The sequence below is a fragment of the Octopus sinensis genome, linkage group LG13 (assembly GCF_006345805.1).
Source record: "Octopus sinensis linkage group LG13, ASM634580v1, whole genome shotgun sequence".
In the NCBI taxonomy this organism is placed as follows: domain Eukaryota; kingdom Metazoa; phylum Mollusca; class Cephalopoda; order Octopoda; family Octopodidae; genus Octopus; species Octopus sinensis.
The window spans coordinates 21075241-21095781 of NC_043009.1; the positions used below are offsets into that span (position 1 = coordinate 21075241).

At 36.5% G+C, this 20541-nt stretch overlaps 1 protein-coding gene across 2 annotated transcripts in view; it reads right to left on the reverse strand.

Annotated features, from left to right (window-relative positions):
- Positions 1-204: 204 nt before the first annotated feature.
- LOC115218423 (receptor-type tyrosine-protein phosphatase T-like) overlaps positions 205-20541 on the reverse strand; it is a 113521-nt gene continuing 93184 nt past the window's right edge. The window contains exons 21-28 of one of the 2 annotated variants that reach the window (XM_029788228.2): positions 20291-20446; positions 18425-18527; positions 18088-18161; positions 15303-15437; positions 13388-13513; positions 12329-12489; positions 11420-11555; positions 205-440 (exon numbers count right to left, since the gene is read on the reverse strand). In XM_029788228.2, coding sequence (XP_029644088.1) covers positions 369-440; positions 11420-11555; positions 12329-12489; positions 13388-13513; positions 15303-15437; positions 18088-18161; positions 18425-18527; positions 20291-20446 — 963 coding nt within the window. In that variant the 3' untranslated portion in view covers positions 205-368. The remainder of the gene's footprint in view (positions 441-11419; positions 11556-12328; positions 12490-13387; positions 13514-15302; positions 15438-18087; positions 18162-18424; positions 18528-20290; positions 20447-20541) is intronic. The other variant, XM_029788229.2, reaches the window with a different exon arrangement.

Here is a 20541-nt window from a genome sequence, read left to right on the forward strand (position 1 = left end):
AATAGATGATGATGGTAATAATAATAATAATAATAATAATAATAATAATAATAGCAAAAAAAAATAATCCGATTTAATATGAGTTAAGCAAACTATACAAATAAAAAATGTCATGGAAATAATATATTTTATGATAGAAATAAAAGATAATAATAATAATAATAATAATAATAATAATAATAATAATAATAATAATAATAATAATGATAATAATAATAATAATAATAATATGTTTAAAAGTTGGGAGTTTGACATTGTCTTCTACTTCATCAGTAATTGTCCCCTTACCTAACAAATAATAATAATACAGTTCAGATCAGAACACTATTTATGTACATAAAGCAAGACATTTTTCGAACTTGGTCCATTTATACATTTCCATAAGCTTGGAATCGGTCAATATATTCCATGACAGCTGTATAGCAAAATTTAAATTGGTCCTGGAAGAGAGAAAAATTGAAAATAACAAAAACATGAAACATTTTTGTAAATGACTTTTATAAATAAGAAAAAACTCCTACAATCAAATAACATATCTACAAAAAAAAAAATAACATATCTAGATAAAAGAGCAACCATTTGTATGCACACACACACACGCGTGCATGTGTATGTGCATGCACACATATAATGATGGCTATATTTTGTTGATGAACATAAAACAAGTTGGAAGCCTGTGTGATGTCTCTCATACTTGCCAGTAAAATGATTATTATGTTTCTCATTAACTCTTCTTTCTACATTCTATATTTCTAATATAAGTCATAAGGTTACATAGTTTGGAGGAGAGTATAGCCAATGAAACTGGCCCCAGTATTTTACTGGTATTTTATTTTAATGACCCTGGAAGGAAGAATGTCAAAGTCAACCATGGCAAGATTTGAATTCAGAATATTACAGCACTGTAAATAAATATCTTAAGTTCTATTCAGTAAAGATTTTGCCAATCTGCACCCACCCAAATACTGAATCTGGGAACACTTACAAAAATAAAGAGTCTATGTGTGTATATGTTTAGAATTTAATGTTGGATGGTCGGTAGGGTTTGGTTATGTGCTGCTTCCCATATAAAAACCAAATTCATTTTTGATTTTTGATGAGGCCATTTATTTCTTCGTCTCTTTTCTCTTTTACTTGTTTCAGTCACTAGACTACAGCCATGCTGGGGCACTGCTTCGAAGAATTTTTAGTTGAATGAATCAACCCCAGTACTATTCTATCAGTCTCTTTTGCTGAACTGTTAAGTTAATGGGATGTAAACACACCAACACTGGTTGACAAGCAGTGGTAGGGGGGACAACACAGACACAAAGACGCACACACACATACACGATGGGCTTCTTTTAGTTTCTGTCTACCAAATCTACTCACAAGGCTTTGGCCAGCTCAAGGCTATAATATAAGACACTTGCCCAAGGTTCAATGGGACTGAACTTGGAACCATGTGGTTTGGAAGTAAGCTTCTTACCTCACAACCAACATGTGCATATTTGTGTTCTTCATTCCAAAATAATAAAAACTTTAACATACTTCCAAAATGGGACTTCATCCATATGTATCCGTGTGCATATATGTGCATGGGGCGTTGGTGCACAAGAAAAGCATTTACAGAAATGAATGTGCACAATGTTACACCTCTGAATTTCTTTTGAGCCAGTGACTAAACTTGAAGAAGTATTTTGTTGGGATTAATCCAATGAATTTATCAGAATCGTTTAGCTTTAAAGCGAAAAAACAAAACCAACGTATATGACAGATGTCATGCATGATTGTCATAAAGTGTTGTAGCTTTAGGTCTTCTGTAGCGAGACTGACAGACCAGTTATGTTCCATGACCTCTTTCTTGATACTCTTCCAATCAGCTTTGTGTAAGTTCAGGCTGGGGAGGAGTTGGGTGCTTCTAGTAGCCTGCATGGCTGTAGTCTTCTGTGGACCATTCATTGTTAGTTCTATTAAGTTATGGTCTGAGAAAAATCATTGGTGTCACCCCAACATTATGGATGAGTGCCACGGCGTTTGTGAAACAGAAGTCCAGGACATTTTTTCTCCTTGTTGGGTGGAGCAATATTTACTCCATTAAAGAGCATGTTAGTGAGGTGATGCAGAGATTCTGCATGCCTCAGGCCATGCAGTGACATACCTGAGAGAATTTGACCTTCAGGCCATTTGACATAAGGGAGGGTGAAATCCCTTAAAACAAATATATGCAGGCTGTCATCCAGGTTGGTTAAAGCTTCTTTCATTTCTTGGAGGCTCTCTTCAAATGATTCCCCATGATTTGGAGCATTTGGTGGGTGATACATGGTACACATTAGTTCCATCTGTTGAATGTGTACCACTAGAGTGTCACAGACTGAGTTTGAGTGTGACAGCAGGACCACAGGTGTGACATCTTCCTGGATGTAAATTGCCTCTCCACCAGGAGTCCTTTCTCTCTTGTCAGTTTGAAACACAACATACCCTGGTATGTGTATCTCAGCATCTGATACCTCTATATTCAGATGTGTTTCTGTTAGTGACACACATATTGCTTGATTACATGCCACTAAGTCTCTCAGGTATTGTGTTTTGCGTTGTTGCGAGGCTCCTGATGTTCAGCAAGAATACTGGTGTGATATGTAGGGTGTCGGTAGTGGCCAGTGGTCAGACATGGACAGAAGTGTCAGAGTTGGCCACCCTGGATCCTTTGTTGTTTGAGGTGGTCGTGAGTACTGGTACGTGTTCCTCATACTGGATGTCTGGTGAAGCCAGGTCAGCTGCCTTACAATCTTCTGTGCGACCTCCAAAAAAGCCTGTTGTTAAGCAGCTGCTATCTGCACTGCATCAACAGTTTGTTTCTTCCTAGGAGCAGTGTGTGCACCATCCACACACTTCCATGGTGGTGGCATTGTATCTTGTGATCTGATGCTGTGTTGTTGGAGGCTGTTCTTCCTGGTCTTCAGGCAAGTGGAACGAGCACTGTTCATATGGGATTTGGGATGAATAAATCTGCAGCCTGTCCCAATGTCACCATGCCAGCAGGTACCCTTTACATAGAACTTGCAGACTGGTTTGGTTTCCTTTTAACCAGAGCCATTACCTTTGCAGGTTCTATTTCGTTTTTCTTGTGAATCCGCTTTGAGCCCACATTCATTCTCAGACCCGCCAACCCACTGGTGCCTTTGTTTTTGTTTGTTTTTCCTGCTTTACTTTGCTGTTGTTTTTCTCCCCCCTGCAAACCTTCACCTTTAGTTTCTCCTGGTGAACTTTGGTATTCTTCTTGGACTCCCAGTTGTCCAGGGTGTTGATGTCTCCTTTGTTTTGCTCCTCTCTTTCAGCCTTATCCTGAACTTCTTGGATTCTATGGGGTCACTAGCTTCCTTTTCTTTTTCACACTTTTGTACCTTCACCTCCACTTTAACTATTTTCTCTAAGTTTAAGTGTGGTTGTATTAAGGTATAATGAGTGAATGAGCTCATTTTTTTCCCTCTCAATTTCAGCTATGGTTCAATGAAAACCAAAGCTCTTCAGGGCCTCTGCAATAAGAGAGTTTGGCAGCGCTGCTTCTGCCAGGTTCCATGCGAGGAACACTGAATTTCCTCAACCAGCCAGTTTCTCTGAATTTTGGAACTTATGCTTTCTTTCATGTAGTTTGCTTTGCTGAAGTCCATTTGATGAGATAGGGAGAAAGGAAATGTCAGGAAGAAGTGGGGACAGATATAAAAGAGTGGAGAGAGAAAGAGAGAGGGTGGTGGTGAAGAAAGCAGAGTAATGGGGAGGGTGAGAGAAATATAGAGGTAGTGAGGGGGACAGAGAGGAGAGATGTAAGGCAGTGACGAGAAGCGGATGGGAAATGTATATGTATCGCGAGAGTGAGGAAGGGAGAGATTCAGAGAGGGAGGAAAGACAAGACAGAGACAAATAAATTAGTAAATACAGGAAGTGTTGAGAGAGAGAGAGAAGTGTGAGAGGAGAGTGAGAGAGATGAAAGAGATTTTAAAGGAGTATAAGAGAGAGGTGTATTGTGAGCGAAGAGAGAAAGAAAATATAGATAAAGAAATTAAATATCTTTTTTTCTAATGGATAAAATTTTACGAAACCTTTACCAATATATTCCTTTAGCATTTCTCTTTCATATTAATATCAATATAATAATTCTTAATCAAAATTAAAAGAATGATGTGGATTCAAAGTGTCAATGTCGGGTATAACTACCGTCAGTCAACCAGTTTTGTCTATATATTTTTGCTCTTAACTTTTTTCTACTGCACTAGATTTTAAGTATTTTATCTCTAAATGTAGCTTATATGTAGTCAAACATAATTAAAAAACAAAATTTGATTTCGATTAAAACTGGATTAGTGAGATTGCTTGAAGACGCCGAGTGCAACCAAAAAGCGATGTTAAGAATATTATTCAACCCCTACTGTAGTTGAATGATAAACATGCATCTCTGGTTATATAAAATGCTGAAGAATTTACACCTCTGATTATCTTATAATAATTCTACTTGTCGCTCCATTACTTAGCTTGACCATAACACTTTCATGTGATTCGATGAAGGGAAAGTTGAAGAGTGAGAGAAAAAAAGAGGGAGAGAGAAGCGTCCACGATGTGAGGCAGGGGGAATGTAATATTTATTACGTGGTTAAAAAAGTTAGTTAACGGTAGTGATACAGAGAGTAGTTAGGTATATAATTTTAGCAGAGGGGCGATGTTCTGATGGTGAGGTTAAAGAAAGGCAGAGAGAGAGAGAGAGAGAGAGAGAGAGAGAGAGAGAGAGAGAGAGAGAGAGAGAGAGAGAGAGAGAGAGAGAGAGAGAGAGTGAGAGAGAGAGAGAGAGAGAGAGAGAGAGAGAGAGAGAGAGATGATGATGATGATGATGATGAAGACGGTGGTGAAGGTGTGGTACTGGTGCTGTTGTTGTTAAGCAACAAGACGGGTAAGGGTGATTAGATGATGGTCTAGGGATTAGGGGCGGGAGACCCCAGACCTTGGAAAAAAAAAAACCTTGCTCGTCTTGTTGTAGTCGAGGGCTCTTCGTTGACGCCTGACACCACTGGGAGGTGGCCCTCGAAGTTGCTGGAAATGGAGATCTCCAGGTCCAAATTCTTGAACGGCTACTGCTGGTGCTGGAGATGGTGGTGAATTGAAAGCCAATGATGTGGTTTTCAGAGTATATCATGTTGCATTAAATTTCTACCCCTCGTGAAATTGTGACTCCTATATTTTACATCTAAAACAAGTTTTTGTGCTATAAAATTTTTATCTTCTTGGTATGAAATTGGGACCATATAAATTTTAAAATGCAATTTTTTTGTTAATGGGAAAAATGGAAAAATAGAAGTGAATATTCATTCTATGAGTGTTGTATATTAAGTCTATAAAATTGTGCATAAAGTATATAAAGTGCATTAAGTAATCATTGTATCCTAATTTCTTCCACTTTTCAATGAGTAGAAGACGAGCAGCTATCTTTTGATACAAGCACAACACAGGTTATGCTTTCAGGTTTTTTGGATAAAGTTTTCAGAAATAACCCAGTAGGTTTATCATTAAATCCATGAAATATTCGCAGGTCCTACTAGTTAAATATAATCCTACATCAACACTCCTGTCAATATACAGCCACAGAAATAGTTGATGGATTCTGTTATTTAGGAGACCAAGTCAGTAACAGAGGTGGATGCTCTGAGAGTGTAGCTGTGAGAATAAGGACAGGCTGGGCAAAGTTCAGAGAGATCCTACCCCTGCTGGCAACAAAGGGCCTCTCCCTCAGAGTGAAAGGCAAATTGCATGATGCCTATGAGTGAACAGCTATGCTACATGGCAGTGAAACATGGGCTGTGACCATTGAGGACATGTGTAGGCTTGACAGAAATGAAGCCAGTATGTTTTGGTGGATGTGCAATGTTAGTGTCCATGTATGATAGAGTGTAAGCGTCTTGAGAGAAAAGTTGGACATAAGAAGCATCACATGTGGTGTGCAAGAGAGATGACTGCACTGGTATGATCATGTGCTGCATATGGATGAGGACAGGTGTGTGAAGAAGTGCCAATCTCCAACTGTGGAGGAAATCTGTGAAAGGGGTAGACCGAAGAAGACATGGGATGAGATGGTGAAGCATGATCTTTGAATGTCAGGCCTCATGGAGGCAATGACAAGTGACTGAGACCTTTGGCAATATGCCATACTTAAGAAGACCCCTCAACCCAAGTGAAATCATAGTCATGGCCAGTGCTGGTGTTATGTAACAGGCACCCATGGTAAGTTATTGAGATGGTAAGTTATTGAGACCTTTGGTGACACACCATGCTCAAGAAAACTCATCAAGCCAAGTAAAATTGTAGTTGTGGCCAATGCGGGTGTCATGTGACTGGCTTCCATGCTGGTGGCACGTAAAAAGCACCCATTACACTCTTAGAGTGGTTGGCGTTAGAAACCAAGCTAAATCAGATTGTAACCTGGTGCAGCCTTCCAGCTTACCAGTTTCAGTTGAGCTAAGCTAGGCCATCATGGAAAGCAGACACTAAATGATGATGATACACACACACACACACACACACACACACCTATCTATATATAATCTTCTATACGACCCCAATCCCACCCTATCTATGCAGTTCCCTTGCAGACTGATTTCCTGGCAAGAGATCAATCCTATAGTTATATGTTACAATCTGTTTCAAGCATCTCTAGAAATAGCCACAATGTTATGTTCTGTATTCTGTCTTTGTCAGTGTTTACCTCCATATCAGTTATGACCATCCAGTCATTTTTTGGTACCTAAAAATACATGACTGAATATATCCTTTTTTTTTGTTTAAAACAGTGGAATATGATTTGAGAGAAAATTTGGTTGTAATTTCTAGCAGGTCAAGCAACCATGTAGAGGTTGTAATGTTTTGGTGGAGGAGTTATTGATTCTAAGACCAAAAAGTCATTCCTGACACCAAACTTAATTAACTTCTTATCCAAAAATATTAATTTCTTAATAATAAGTCCACCATCAATGGTAAATAATCAATGAATCAATAATTTAACATGAGAAATCAATAAAGACCTCATCAGGTATGGTAGAAATGGTAGTGATAGTGGTGGTGGTAGTAGTGTGAACGGTGATAGTAATGATGATTGTGGTGGTGATGGTGATGGTGATGGTAATGGTCAGGTTGAAAAATTACTAAAATATGGTAGATTAAAATAAAGCAGGAAAAGTATGAGTGGTTATGTGATAAATTAAAATTGATTTATTAATTTATTGATTGTTACACTAGTCATAAGAGAGATATAACAATGGAATTTGTTAAAAAAAATTGCAACAAAATAATGGAATAAGTAAAAAAAGGTGAAACTATGAAAGTGTTAGAATAAACGTGTTAATTTCTGGCAGGCTTTCATTGATAAGAGAACTTGGAAGAAAACAAAAATAATAGATTACAGAAAAGATGGCACACCCACATAAGTTTACACCACCGCCACCACACACATACACACATGCGCGTGTGCACATGCGCACACATTACACATATGAAACTTGAAATTAGAAAAAAATGTGATGAAATTAGAAAACAATGTGATATATGTCAGTATGTATGTGTGCATAGTCAAAAATTTTTTTAAATCGGCGACCATGCACACATACATGCTGTTTTTACATTAAATTCTAATATAACCACAGCCAATACCATCTGAAAGGCATTTATATAAAAATTTCATTCAAAAATACCCATTTTTCTAAACGTTATAAAGAAACAAAATTGACTTGTGTGAATTTTCTGAAACTTCTCTACTTCAAATCTGAATATTTTTCCACAACTAATTCTGTTATCATCAAAATCTACATCAGCTGAACAATATTTGTCTAAGATTTCATTAAAGAATATCCTTTTTTCTGAAAATTATAAGGAAACAAATTTGGGGGTAAAGGGCACACTTGGGTATGTATACTGAAAAGATAATTCAAATGTAAGGGATCAACTGTCTCAACCAACTCTAAATCTTTAGTCACGAAACACAATAATGAAAGTAGTCTACATATCAAAGACAAAATGGGATTAGCAGGAATAATCTATTATTCCCATTAATTTAAGGGCAAAAAAGAACTCATTTTTAACATAAGAAATAAATAGCCAACAATCTTAATTGAAAAGTTTATAGTTTTTTTATACTTCAGTTGTGTAAGTATTCTGGTTGGGGTCGTTACCCTATATTTTTAATGAGGTTCCTTCTATTAGTCTTCTGAGTTTGGAAATAAAAATAACTGTGTCACAACAGTAGTGTTATAATGATGTTACAGATGTAACATTGCAGGGATGTTACAAGTGAGGCATTGCAACTGAAATGCCGCAAAAACTAGTGAGACAAATGCAGTAAATTCTGAAGATGTGAGACATGAGATGGAAGAGAAATGAAACGAGCATATTCTGGTGGATGTGCAATGTTAGTGCACATGAAGAACAAGGTAGAGGTGAGAGTCAAAGAGGGTTTAAGAGGAACCAGTTGTAGAGAACAAGAGTGAAGACTGATAGGGACATGTAATATATATGGAAGATAATAGATGGGTAAAGTACCAGGAGATCCAAATTGAAAGAAAAGGTGCGAGAGGAAAACTTGATGATGATGGCAGAAGTGGTGAAGGCTGATCTCAGGATGTTGAATCTGATGAAGACAAAGGAACACAACAAATGGTGAAATGCTTGAAAAGATCTGTCCAAACTATGGAAGCATTAAAATGGTTATAGATTCTCCTCCTCTTTTTATGTTCTTTCTCCAAGCCGGTATGGGTTGAACAGTTTGACAGGATTTGGCAAGCTACAGGGCTGCTTTGGGCACCAATGTTACTTTTGATATGGTTTCTACAGCTGGATGCCCCTTCCTGAAGCCAACCACTTAATAGTTGGTGGGTGCTTTTTGCATGTCACTGATTCCATGTATATATTGACTATTACCGGTGATAATGGCAAATTTGAAATGGTGAAGACATGCCAGATTAAGTAGTTTATGAAACTCAAAGGTCAGGGAATGAAGACTGAAATCCGTCACCCACCTGTGGAGGCAGTAATTAATGTAAGTAGCTGACACCTAGAAAGCTCTGAAGAAGTAGTACTGAACTTTGCGACAACCATCAAGCATATTCCATACCTGGACATAATAGCTCCTATTGAAGAGATAGCCATAAACATGCCAAAAGCTCAGGGAGATGAACTAAGGTGGAAAGTGAGACAGGTATTAGAAAAAGCAAAACTTCCTAAACCAAACATCACTAAGGAAGAAAAGTTTGCTATAAAACGACTACAAAGTGACAATTCCATGGTAATACTTCCAGCAGACAAGGGAAATGCTACAGTGGTGATGAACAAGTCTGACTACTCTGAAAAATTGGCAAGTCTTTTAAGTGATGGTAGCTACAACAAAGAAAAGAAAGACCCAACTCTGAAAACAGAGGAAGTTGTCACAGATCTTGATGAAGAACAAGGATCACTTTACACCAATGAAGTACAGACAACTGACTCAACACTACAGAAAACTACCACACATGTACGGTCTTCCTAAGATTCACAAGGATGGTATTCCATTAAGACCTAGAGGTTCAGCATGTCATCCACTGAGCCGCTCCCTTGTTGATATAGTCAGTCCATTAGCAGGAAAGTCAACATTGTACATGATGAATTCCACCCACTTCACAGAACTGATCAAGGATAAACCAGATGAATCCAACCAGATGATGAGTCTAGATGTGATAAGCCTGTTCACCAAAGTCCCAACTGGTGAAGCACTATCAGTGATACAAGAAAAACTAGTGACAGACGCTCATTTAAAAGAACACACTAATATACCAATAAGAAACTTGATGGAAATGTTGACCTTCTGTGTAGAAAGTACCTACTTCAGTATATATATCGACAAGAGGAGGGTTTAGCTATGGATTCGCCATTATCATAGCAAATATATACATGGAATACTTTGAGAATTTGGCTTTAGAATCAACACTACTAAAACCAACACTATGGCTATGATATGTTGATGACACCTTTATACTCTGACCCCACCAGGAATATGTCCAAGTAATGTTAGATCATGTGAACTCAATAAAGCCATCCATACAGTTCACAATGGAAAAGGAAACAGGCAATCAGCTGGCATTCCTGGATGTATAAATAATATGTACCAAGTATGGATTCAGGACAACCATATACTGCAAGCCGACCTTTACTGGACAATACCTTAACTTCAATTCCCACCATCCATACAGTGTAAAGAGAGGGATTGCTCAGGGCCTAAAATATTGTGCAAAGAATATAAGTAGCGATTGTGAAGAAGAGAGAGGATGAGGCCAAAAAACTGTCCATAGCCTGTCTACCCTATGTGAAAGGACTCTCCGAGAAGATACAAAAGATATATGGCCCATATAACATCAGGACAGTATTCAAGAGTAATACAACACTTCACAAATATCTCCTTCAAGTAAAACCAACAATAGATGAGAATATGACCAAAGACTGCGTGTACTCCATCCCATGCAGGTAGGTATTACAAAGGTGAAACATGGGTAGATGAACATCGCAAAGTTGTGACGTGAGGAGATATTGATAAATCAGGTATAGCTGATCATGTATGGAAAAATGGAGACCACCTCCCCCTGTAGGATGAAGTTAAAATAATAGACAGAGAACACCACTGGAAAACACGAAAACTAAAAGAAGCCGCACATATGCTAGGACACAACAACCTCCTAAGCAGACCGAGTGCAGATATGAGCAGCATATGGGAACCGGTGTTAAGGAAGGATAGGAAAATATTAGATTTATAAGCCCTAAAATTCACTCCATAATTGCCCACGGGCATAGTGGTTAAGAGCGCAGGCTACTAACTTCAAGATTCCGAGTTTGATTCCAAGCAGTGACCTGAACAATAATAGTAATAATAATACTAAAAATAATAAAATCGAAAAATACCTAAGGAATGAGTATGCAGGTTCGAAATTTCCCCAAGACACCTAAAGAAGGCTGGAGTATATATCAGTGAGGACAAATATCCATCAAATGTAAATAATGTACATAATTCCTCATCTCTTAAATATAGAACATAATTCTTTAATATTGGATATTTCTTCCAGTTCTGTTTTTTCTAAAATGGAAACCTAACAGTAATAAATAAAAAAAAATTATTAGTGCTTAGTGCCACGCCATCATTGATCAAGTCAACTTATGACAACATTCCAACCATGACAATCCCAACATTCTCTTGGGGATTGTATTCCTAGTTCTATATTTGTGAATGTGTTCTTGTTCAAGATATTGGGATTTGAAGAAAATTTAGCAATTTTTTCAAGCAGTTTAAGTGACAACAAAACATAGAGGCTTCATCATTGAGTTCATGGGATTTTTGCAATAGAAAAGAAACCCAAAGGAAGCTAAGGTTTTGGTTTGTACTTACCAAATCTGTAAGAACCTGTGGCCTGGGTAACTGCATAGTCCGTATAATATATGGAATATTTACAGTTCTTTCTTTTTGTAATAATAACAGGGAAGAAAATACAACACAAAACAATCCACTTCGTTCAGCACCATTCCTGTTAAAAAATAAAACAAGTGAAAGTTATCATTGCCCTAGGATATTTCGGAAAAGGAGATTTTCAAATTGTCTATTTTTCAGAAAAGAAGGCATATACAACTACATTATCCACCATGTCCTGCCCTTTATTAAGGCAGCAGGATGTAATTATGGGTGAGTTGGCTGATGTTTCTAACAAACTAAGCAATAATATGTAGACTTTGAATAATAAAGTTCAGTAAATTAGCTAAATAAACCCTGAAAATGGAGGTAATTTTCTTTTTGTCTTTTATTATTGTTTAGTAAAAGGAGGAAGTGAAGACAACTGGCAGTAAGAAATTCTCTTAGACTCGAGATAAGATACAAATATTTACTACCAAGTGGGCTCTACAATTAAAAGTAGCCATGGACTGTGTGATAGGGTTGAAATGGGTGACAGATTGACTCTGTAACTCAAAAGAGAGAATTGTTATTGTGTTGAGTATTAGAAGATAGAAACGAATTTTAGGAACTGCTGCCATTGGTGGTGAAGAGTTTCTGTTTGAACATCTGTTATAAATGGTGCTTCTGAGAGAGTGTGATTGTGAATTAGGAACAATGAAGGTAATAGTTCTATTAAAGAACACATTGTTTCCATTGGGGAAGCTTAGGGAAAAAAATGTAATAGAAATTAGTGATGGAAACGACAGGCTGTAACAGACTTTTGCCATGCTACTTCATTGGAACAATTAACAATTTAATTAGAAGCAGTAAATCATCATAAGAAAAGATTATGATTAACATTTTACTTACAAGCAGTGAACAACCATTGGTGCTTTTGGATTTGTCTGTGTTTGTTGAATATGTTGTTTAATTTCTTCAATCATATGTAAGAAGGATACAGTATTGTTTGGTACTGCAGATGTAGCTGGCCATGATGTGTATTGGTACTGTTTCACACTCAACTGTTTTCCCTGCAGTACATAAAATGATGATAATGTTTTTGCTATTTCATAAATGAGAATTGAAAATTTCAGAAACATCTTCATGTATTTATCTTAATATTCATTTTCAATTAAATACCAATTTATTACTGGACCAAGAAATGATTTTTTAGAAATTGCTGGAAAATAAAAATAAGGAGTGGAAGGGAAACAGGTTCAAATAAAACTGAGAATTGTAGCTAGACAAAATATTAGTATTTTTGAACAGATTCAGTAAAAAGAAATCCATGTAATTGGTAAAGATTTTCACTGACCAACACAACTAGAACCATTGGTTCAAAGAAGCACGGCTTCATCCTTCTGCTGCTTCTGTTACTACAACAAAAGCCTCTGATCTTCTGAACTAACGACTTTCGAAACCTCTTACAAACAACCTATTTGTTCTTTCCTCATCTTCACTCTGTCACACCCCAATACTTAAAGACTTAAACATTTCTAAATTAACTTTCCTCTTAGAACTGAAATATAAGTAAGATTTTACTTCAAAATTGAATTGTTGTTTAATAAAAATATCTAAGAAAACTTTGTCCTTAAAATTTAAGCAAATGTCTGAATTCTAAGACTTATTTAAACTAATACCAATAGTGAACTAAATTAATATTACACCTCAATAAAAACTGATTAATGTGTGTCAAAGCAAGACTTTGGTTTTCTTCACATTAGAGCTGTCTGTGACATCTAATACCATGATACTGCTACTGCTGATTAACTTACAGACACCAAGTGAAGAAAGAACTAAAAGAAGAAAAAATTAAGTTTTGATTGTTCAAGATTCTTTACAGTCTCTCAATAGAAAACAATGGGCTTTAAACAACTTTCCGACATAACGAAAATGTCCTTTTCAACAGGAGTATTAAACTCAACAAACCGTTTCTGAATTTTGTATGAACAATATTCTTTCCATAAAGTCTGTCTTTTCTTCCGCCTTACTGCTATGGACAATAATATGTCCAAACTCAATTTCACCATCGTCCTTCCAATATTTACAGCAGGTCTGAAAATCATTAAAAAGAAAATAAGTTATTTCAGTTATTGTTAAATATCTGTTTCCTGTTAAAGTCAAAATATTTTAGACTGTAGCATGAGAGGAAAGATCTATTTTGTTGCTGTGGCATAGTTCAGTTGTGCTGTGGAAGATTCCAGCCAATCAGAGCTGGAGGTGTATGAATGAAATGGCAGTGATCTGCCTCAGCTAAAAAAAAATCTCTACAGCAGCTAAGCAGCAATTTCAAATTAGTTGTGGATTTGGCGGCATAGAAACAACATTGCTTTCTTTGACATGTCACATTTTCTATGTCCACCACTAACTACATGCAACTCATTTCATTAATATCAATCAGCTTCCACTCTGCTTCATATAAATCTCAGTATATATAGTAAGTCATGTGATTTTCCCTCACACACATGTGTTTGGTTCCCATTCATATTAATCCTTGTTACCACTTACTAGCATTCATTACACTACCAAATAAATTTTAATGTTTTTGTTTTGTAAACTTGCCTTCTGAATATTCTTTATTTACGCCTCTTTAAGAAATGATTGGAAATGGGTTCTTTCTATGAACTGTCTTTAAAAAAAATGCTACCTTCACACATTATGTTACAACTCGAACATGTTACATATAGCAGACATCCCTTCTAACATACATTAGTGATTCACATGTGTTGCAATAACCATTTTAGCCATTTTGAAATATGGTATGAATTGGCAATATGACGTAATGTCTTTGCCGAAGAATTATTATTTTCGTTTTTTTCCATTGGCTAATATAACTGCTCATATAAAAATTCTAAAAGTTTTGTAAAGAATATTTGTCATGGATTTCGATTCTTTTTAGTCAAGTTGAGCAGTCATAAAAACCCTGGATTTTGGGAAAAACTTCAGTGTTTGTTGGATGTCACTGAACTCCACGACACTCACTCTTTTGAGACATCGGTAATTTTCATGCCATGTCTAAGTTAATCACAAGTCTATTTTGATTTGTAGATTAATGTATTAGTTAGAATTAAGAATTAGTTAATGAATTTATAGTCGTTTTTCTACACGACAAAGTTATCTTTCTTTCTTACTGTAAATAATATAAAATGTTATATTTATATAATAAAACTAATTAAAAGAAAATGTTTCTCTTCACGTTTGTTTTTCAACTGAGTATAGATAAGTATGCATTTCTGTAATCCTTGATTATGTTTTCTTATAGCGGTTTAAAGGACACGAAGAAAATATTCAACATACATGTCATTAATATAGCGTTTCATGCGTATATGTCTCTATGACGTTATAACTGTAGTTAGGGTTTTAGGTATAACGATAACACTTAAGTATAAGTGACGTTGAGTCATTATATTCTCCCTTACTCAGAAAAAAGCCAAATAAAATAATATAACCTAAGGTAGAATAAACAAAAACCACCATAGGAAACATGTAACATTGGTGACCCCAACGTGATTTGAACATGCAGCCTTCTGATGTGGAGTCAGATTCACAACTAATTTGAAATTGTTGCTTTGCTGCTGTAGTGAGTTTCTTTTTATCTAAGGCAGACCAGTGCCATTTTATTTATTCAGCACTGATTGGCTGGAATTTTCTACAGTACAACTGAACTCTGCTACAGTAACAAAATAGATCTTTCCTGTCTTGCTACAGAACTATTAGTATGACTAAAATGGTTTCAAAATAATTCATAAAGTTTATAATTGATTTAAAGACACATTGTGATGACCTATAAGAAATTTTCTCTGATGATATGTAGAATGTTAAAGAATATTAAAATTCCACTCACTTCATCCATAGAATCATCACTATTCAGCATCACAATTGTGCTACTTTGGATATCACAAACCATTTGCCAAAAATCTTCAATTGTTTCTTTCATCGGCATTTGGGTTGCTATATAATTGCGGGGATTTTCATGACTCTAAAATAATAGAAAAATAAAATGAATGGAATTAAATAAAATGTATCAAAAGCTCAAAAATAGTCATCAAAATCAAACAAATTTATTCTCAAAGAGTTTTTTTTAATGAATTTCATGATAGAAACTAGCAAATCATCATCACCATTATCATGAGTCATAATGTTGTCTTAGTTTTAGTGTTGTATTATAATTACATTCACATCAAGGTTACTTTATAGAAATATGAAACGAACACAGTCATTTATTTTATCAGACCGACCCCCCAGAAAGATGAGAGAGGAAGCTGAAGATTCTTTAATCTTTCAGATATGAGGGCAATGCCACTATTGCAGGAGTCACAATAAATCCACTGAGGCAGGAGATTTAAAAAAATAGTTAGTGAGCAAGCTAAGATGTGGGATCAAGAGAGTCCTTTAGTCTTGTTAAGGACATGACATCTTCAGTGTTAATGCAAAAATAAAAAGCATTCGATACACTGTAAAAAGTAATTGGTGTTAGGAGGACCGTCCAGCCAGAGAAACCATGCCAAAAATGAAATGTTTTGAAGGACCTCCAGCCTGTGTAAGAGTGCAGAGCCTCTAAATGAAAACTCACTCAGATGACTGTGATAACCTCTCCGATCCATACCAGCCTAGAAAGAGGCCTTAAAATGATGATGAGGAACACACACACGTATGTATATAAACTGGGTATAAGAGGAATTAGATGTTGTGTTCAAGAGAGAGGAGGACTGCACTGGTATCGTTATGCGATGCTGCATATGGATGAGGAAAGCTGTATAAAGGTGTCCTGTTTGCTTCATGTGGCTGGAACTTGCGAAAGAGGGAGACACAAGAAGACAAGAGATTAAGTGTGAAGGCTGACTTCAGGACCCTGAGCCTGACAGACAAGATGACAAAGGTCCAAGATTTCTGGAGATATGAGGCTCTTACAAAGACTTGCTCTCCTTGCCAGAAATGAGTTCTGGAAATGCTATGTTTCATATTCTCCCCCTATTACAGGGATCCACCCACCACACACATAACGCCTGCCTCTTCCCCTTCCCCAAACTCCTACAGACTATGCAACCATGTCTCATATCTCTCTTCTTCCTTACATTCCACAGTGACTCTATCACCTTTACTACTCTTGCTGCTTATACTCCCCATTTTTCTGCACCTCTCTAAATTCCCCAGCTCATGGTTCTTCTACCATCTACCTTTCAACCCTACCCATTTTCGCAGTCTGAATCTTCACTCCATCATCTTTCTATGCAATCTTACAAACAACCCAACCACCAATCCATTTCTACTCAGCTTGAGCCCTGTGGAGCCACCTTAGTGCCTTCTATTATTTATCTCTTGCGGCCCCTACTGATCATTTTTCTCTCTCCCTCTCCCCACTTTCCCTTACTAGATGTGAGATCTCTCTACAAGAATATACTTTGTCTACTTCATCTCATAGTAATACCCTGGTCTCCTAGTATGAAGCTGATCTACCCCCACCTTCTCCAGAATTAGCCCTGCAAACTGCTTGGTGACCTCCATAGTGTAAGTGGCATAAAAAAGCACTCCGATTACCACTGTAAAGTGGTTGGTGTTAGAAGGGGCCGCATCCAGCTGTAAAAGCCATGCCAAAGCAAACACTGGTCCTCAATGCAGTCCTTGAATCCATTGGGTCCTGCCAAACCATTCAACCCATGCCAGCGTGAACCATGGATGTTAAATGATGATGATGATGATAAATATACATATATACATGAGGTTTTTCTGAAGATAATGTAAAAGCAAGCATAACTGTTTTATCAATTAATACAAGTTGTTCAAATCACACACATTGGTAGAGTAATCCTTCAACTACACTAACACTTCTTCATTTCATTACAGATAAATAACAGGTTCCAAAAAGAGATCACATGCTGTCTGACATTTACAGCAGGTGATAGGTTATAGAGATGATGTCATTGACAAGAGTAATGGGCTGAGAAGGATGAAGTTTAAAAAGAGGGAAACTAACACTGAAGACAAAGTATGTAGTAGGAGACCATCAACTAAGACCACTGACACGAATAACCAGCAAGTTCCAATCTGTGAACTTCCATACATTATGGTGACAACTGGACTCAGGCTATAATCAGTGGCTTATGGTGGTTGTTGTATTGAGTGTGCTGTCACACCTAATGCCACCAAATTTCAAGCAGGGGTATAACAAAAGTTTTCTATTAAGATTTGTGATTAAATTAACAAGTAAGGTTAATATTTATAATGAATTTGCCATTTTTGATGGGTGTGCAGCACACACCTAGCACCTCCCTAGCTATAATGTATTACAAATGATGGTGGAAGACTTTGGGTATCAGGAAGTGTATATGAAGTGGGTACCTTAGAAGGAAAGAAGTGTGGAAGCCAACTGACCAACTGCCTCTCAGTTCATCCATCCATCTACCTCCATGCCGGCATGCATGCATACATATATGACCACATGTTAAAAGTATTGTTACATGTGTATTGAAAGCAGGGTTACATGCTGTATACTTGCAGAGTTATTTTGCATTATAGAACTTGTACTTGAAGACTTAATGAACCTTTAACTGAGAGTACAAAAGTACAAAAATAAATAAATGAATAATCAAACAAAACAATCTGAATTAAATAAATAAAATATAAATTACAGGTAGATAAACCGCATTGATATATCGTGGCTGGCCATCAGGTGCAGGCTTTAGATATGGTCGATACAAGTCACCTGAAATTTGAAAAAAAATTGTAAATGAATTTATAATTTCTATAGTTTGCTCCATGAGGAAGATGTTGTAACCCTTACACATTTGACATGGCCCTTCGATTATCTCCCCACCTTTTGTAGAAAATTTGCTGATTAAATTTATAGATTTGAAATGTCCCAAGTTATTCAGCAGTAAATATGTAGGTAAAAGGACTTTATAAATTTCCTCCACAGAATGAACAATCACAATGCAATTAGATCTAAAAACAATATTTATTACTTACTAGCAAGAATATTTTTCACACGCGTTTTATTCAAATTATTTTTCAATTTTGCTGTTTCTAAAAATTCTTGTGATGTATGAGGATATTCGAGTTCTTGTAGTTCCTGAATGTAAATGAAATATTTAGAAATTTACTTAGTTAAAATAAAGAATAACAAGTTGTGTTTTAGCTACATCATGAATTCCAGGCTCAACTGATTGGGGCTGATAGCATTAAGTATGGTGCTTGCTACCTTGACCATGAGTTACAGACTAAAATCTCTGGCAGCAGAAAGATGAATGTGATAACACCGAGGTTCAGTTCATGAATGCTCAAGGATTGTAGGAAACTTGCCTGTGGTCTTTAACATTTGGGGGTTTGGCAATATAAGTTCTATAGAGTACTAGGAACTAATAATGGAATAGTGACACTCTAGTCTATTATTAATCAAAATATCAGTAGAAACAGGTGGCAACTGGCATTTCATGGGTCTAGATATGTAAGGAATAAATTAATTAGAGTAAAGTGAAAAATTAACCTATCTTGATGACTTCTGAATATAACAATACCTGTCAGGACTACAACTGTCATCGAAAGACAGACACAACAGTGGCAAAAGACCACTTTTCAATAGTATTATGTATACAGACATGATTTTGTGATTATGTATCAAAATTTTAAACTATCAACATAATGAAAATGCAGATTTAAAAAAGTCAAAATAAATTAATCATTTGCTTAATGCAAATTAATGAAATGAAATATATATATTCACGACAATCTTACAATCTTTAAGCCTTAGAATGTTTTGCAATTGAGAATTTTAGGATAACATCTCTGACCAAAGCTGGGAGAGTTTCCAGTTAATAAGAAAAATAACTATACACTATTTGCTTGCATTTAGGGGAAGGGAAATCAATTGTGATGACATCACGAACAATATAGAATTTTGTCATTGTTTAATCCCAAGCTTGGTCTGACTATATAAACCTATGATTAAGGCATTCTGGTTGTAATCATCATCATCATCGTTTAATGTCTGTTTTCCATTCTAGCATGGGTTGGACAGTTCGACTGGGGTCTGGGGAGCCAAGGGGCTGCACCAGGCTCCAGTCTGATCTGGCAGTGTTTCTACAGCTGGATGCTCTTCCTAACGTCAATCACTCCGTGAGTGTAGTGGGTGCTTTTTATGTGCCACCGGCACAGGTGCCAGGTGAGGCTGGCAACGGCCACGATCAGTTGGTGCTTTTTACATGCCACCAGCACGGAAGCCAGTCAAGGCGGCGCTGGCATCGGCCATGTTCGGATGGTGCTTTTTACATGCCACCGGCACAGGGATCACAACAACAATTTCCATTTGATTTTTTGATGTTGATGTACTTGACTCAATAGGTCTCCTCAAGCACAGGGTCGAAATGGTGTTTCTTTACTTGCCACCTGCACAGGAGTCAGTCCAGTGGCACTGGCAATGGCTGGGTGCCAGTCATAGGATTTGGTTCAATTTCGATTTCACTTGCCCCAATAGGTCTTCGCAAGCAGAGTCTTGTGTCCAATCATTAGCTATTTATCCCAAGAGCACATTGTTCAATGTATATTTTTTTTAAAGAAGGTACGACTTTGAGGAAGATTTGGCAACTATCTCTACCAGATTGAATGACCACATACAGGATTCCTTGTTAAGGGATTCTACATGTGGTCATTTATGTTGGAGAGAGATGAGACTCAATGAGGTGATGTCAGCTGAGTGTTTTAGCATGAAAAAATGTGATGCAAAAGAGTGACATTCTTTGTTTTAGGAAAAAAAAAACCCCAACTTCTTTGAGTTTAGACTCTCAGATATCTGATAGCAGGAGAAATGTTTTAACTGAAAGATTCTGTTAAACGAACCTGGAAATGTTGCTGCAGAAGAGTTTTACAAGAAACATTTTCCTCATTTTCTTCATTTAACTTCTGATAAAAACTGGGGAAATTCTCAATGGTTACTTGTGTCTGCTGTAAAAATATACTTTCCACAAGCGCAAAGTAAATGAATTCATATTGATCCTAAAAAGAAAAGTAATAATGTTATTAATTCGTTTCATATCAGCATACAGCTTTGCTATTTTTCCAACAATTATAAAATTAATACTAAAACATTG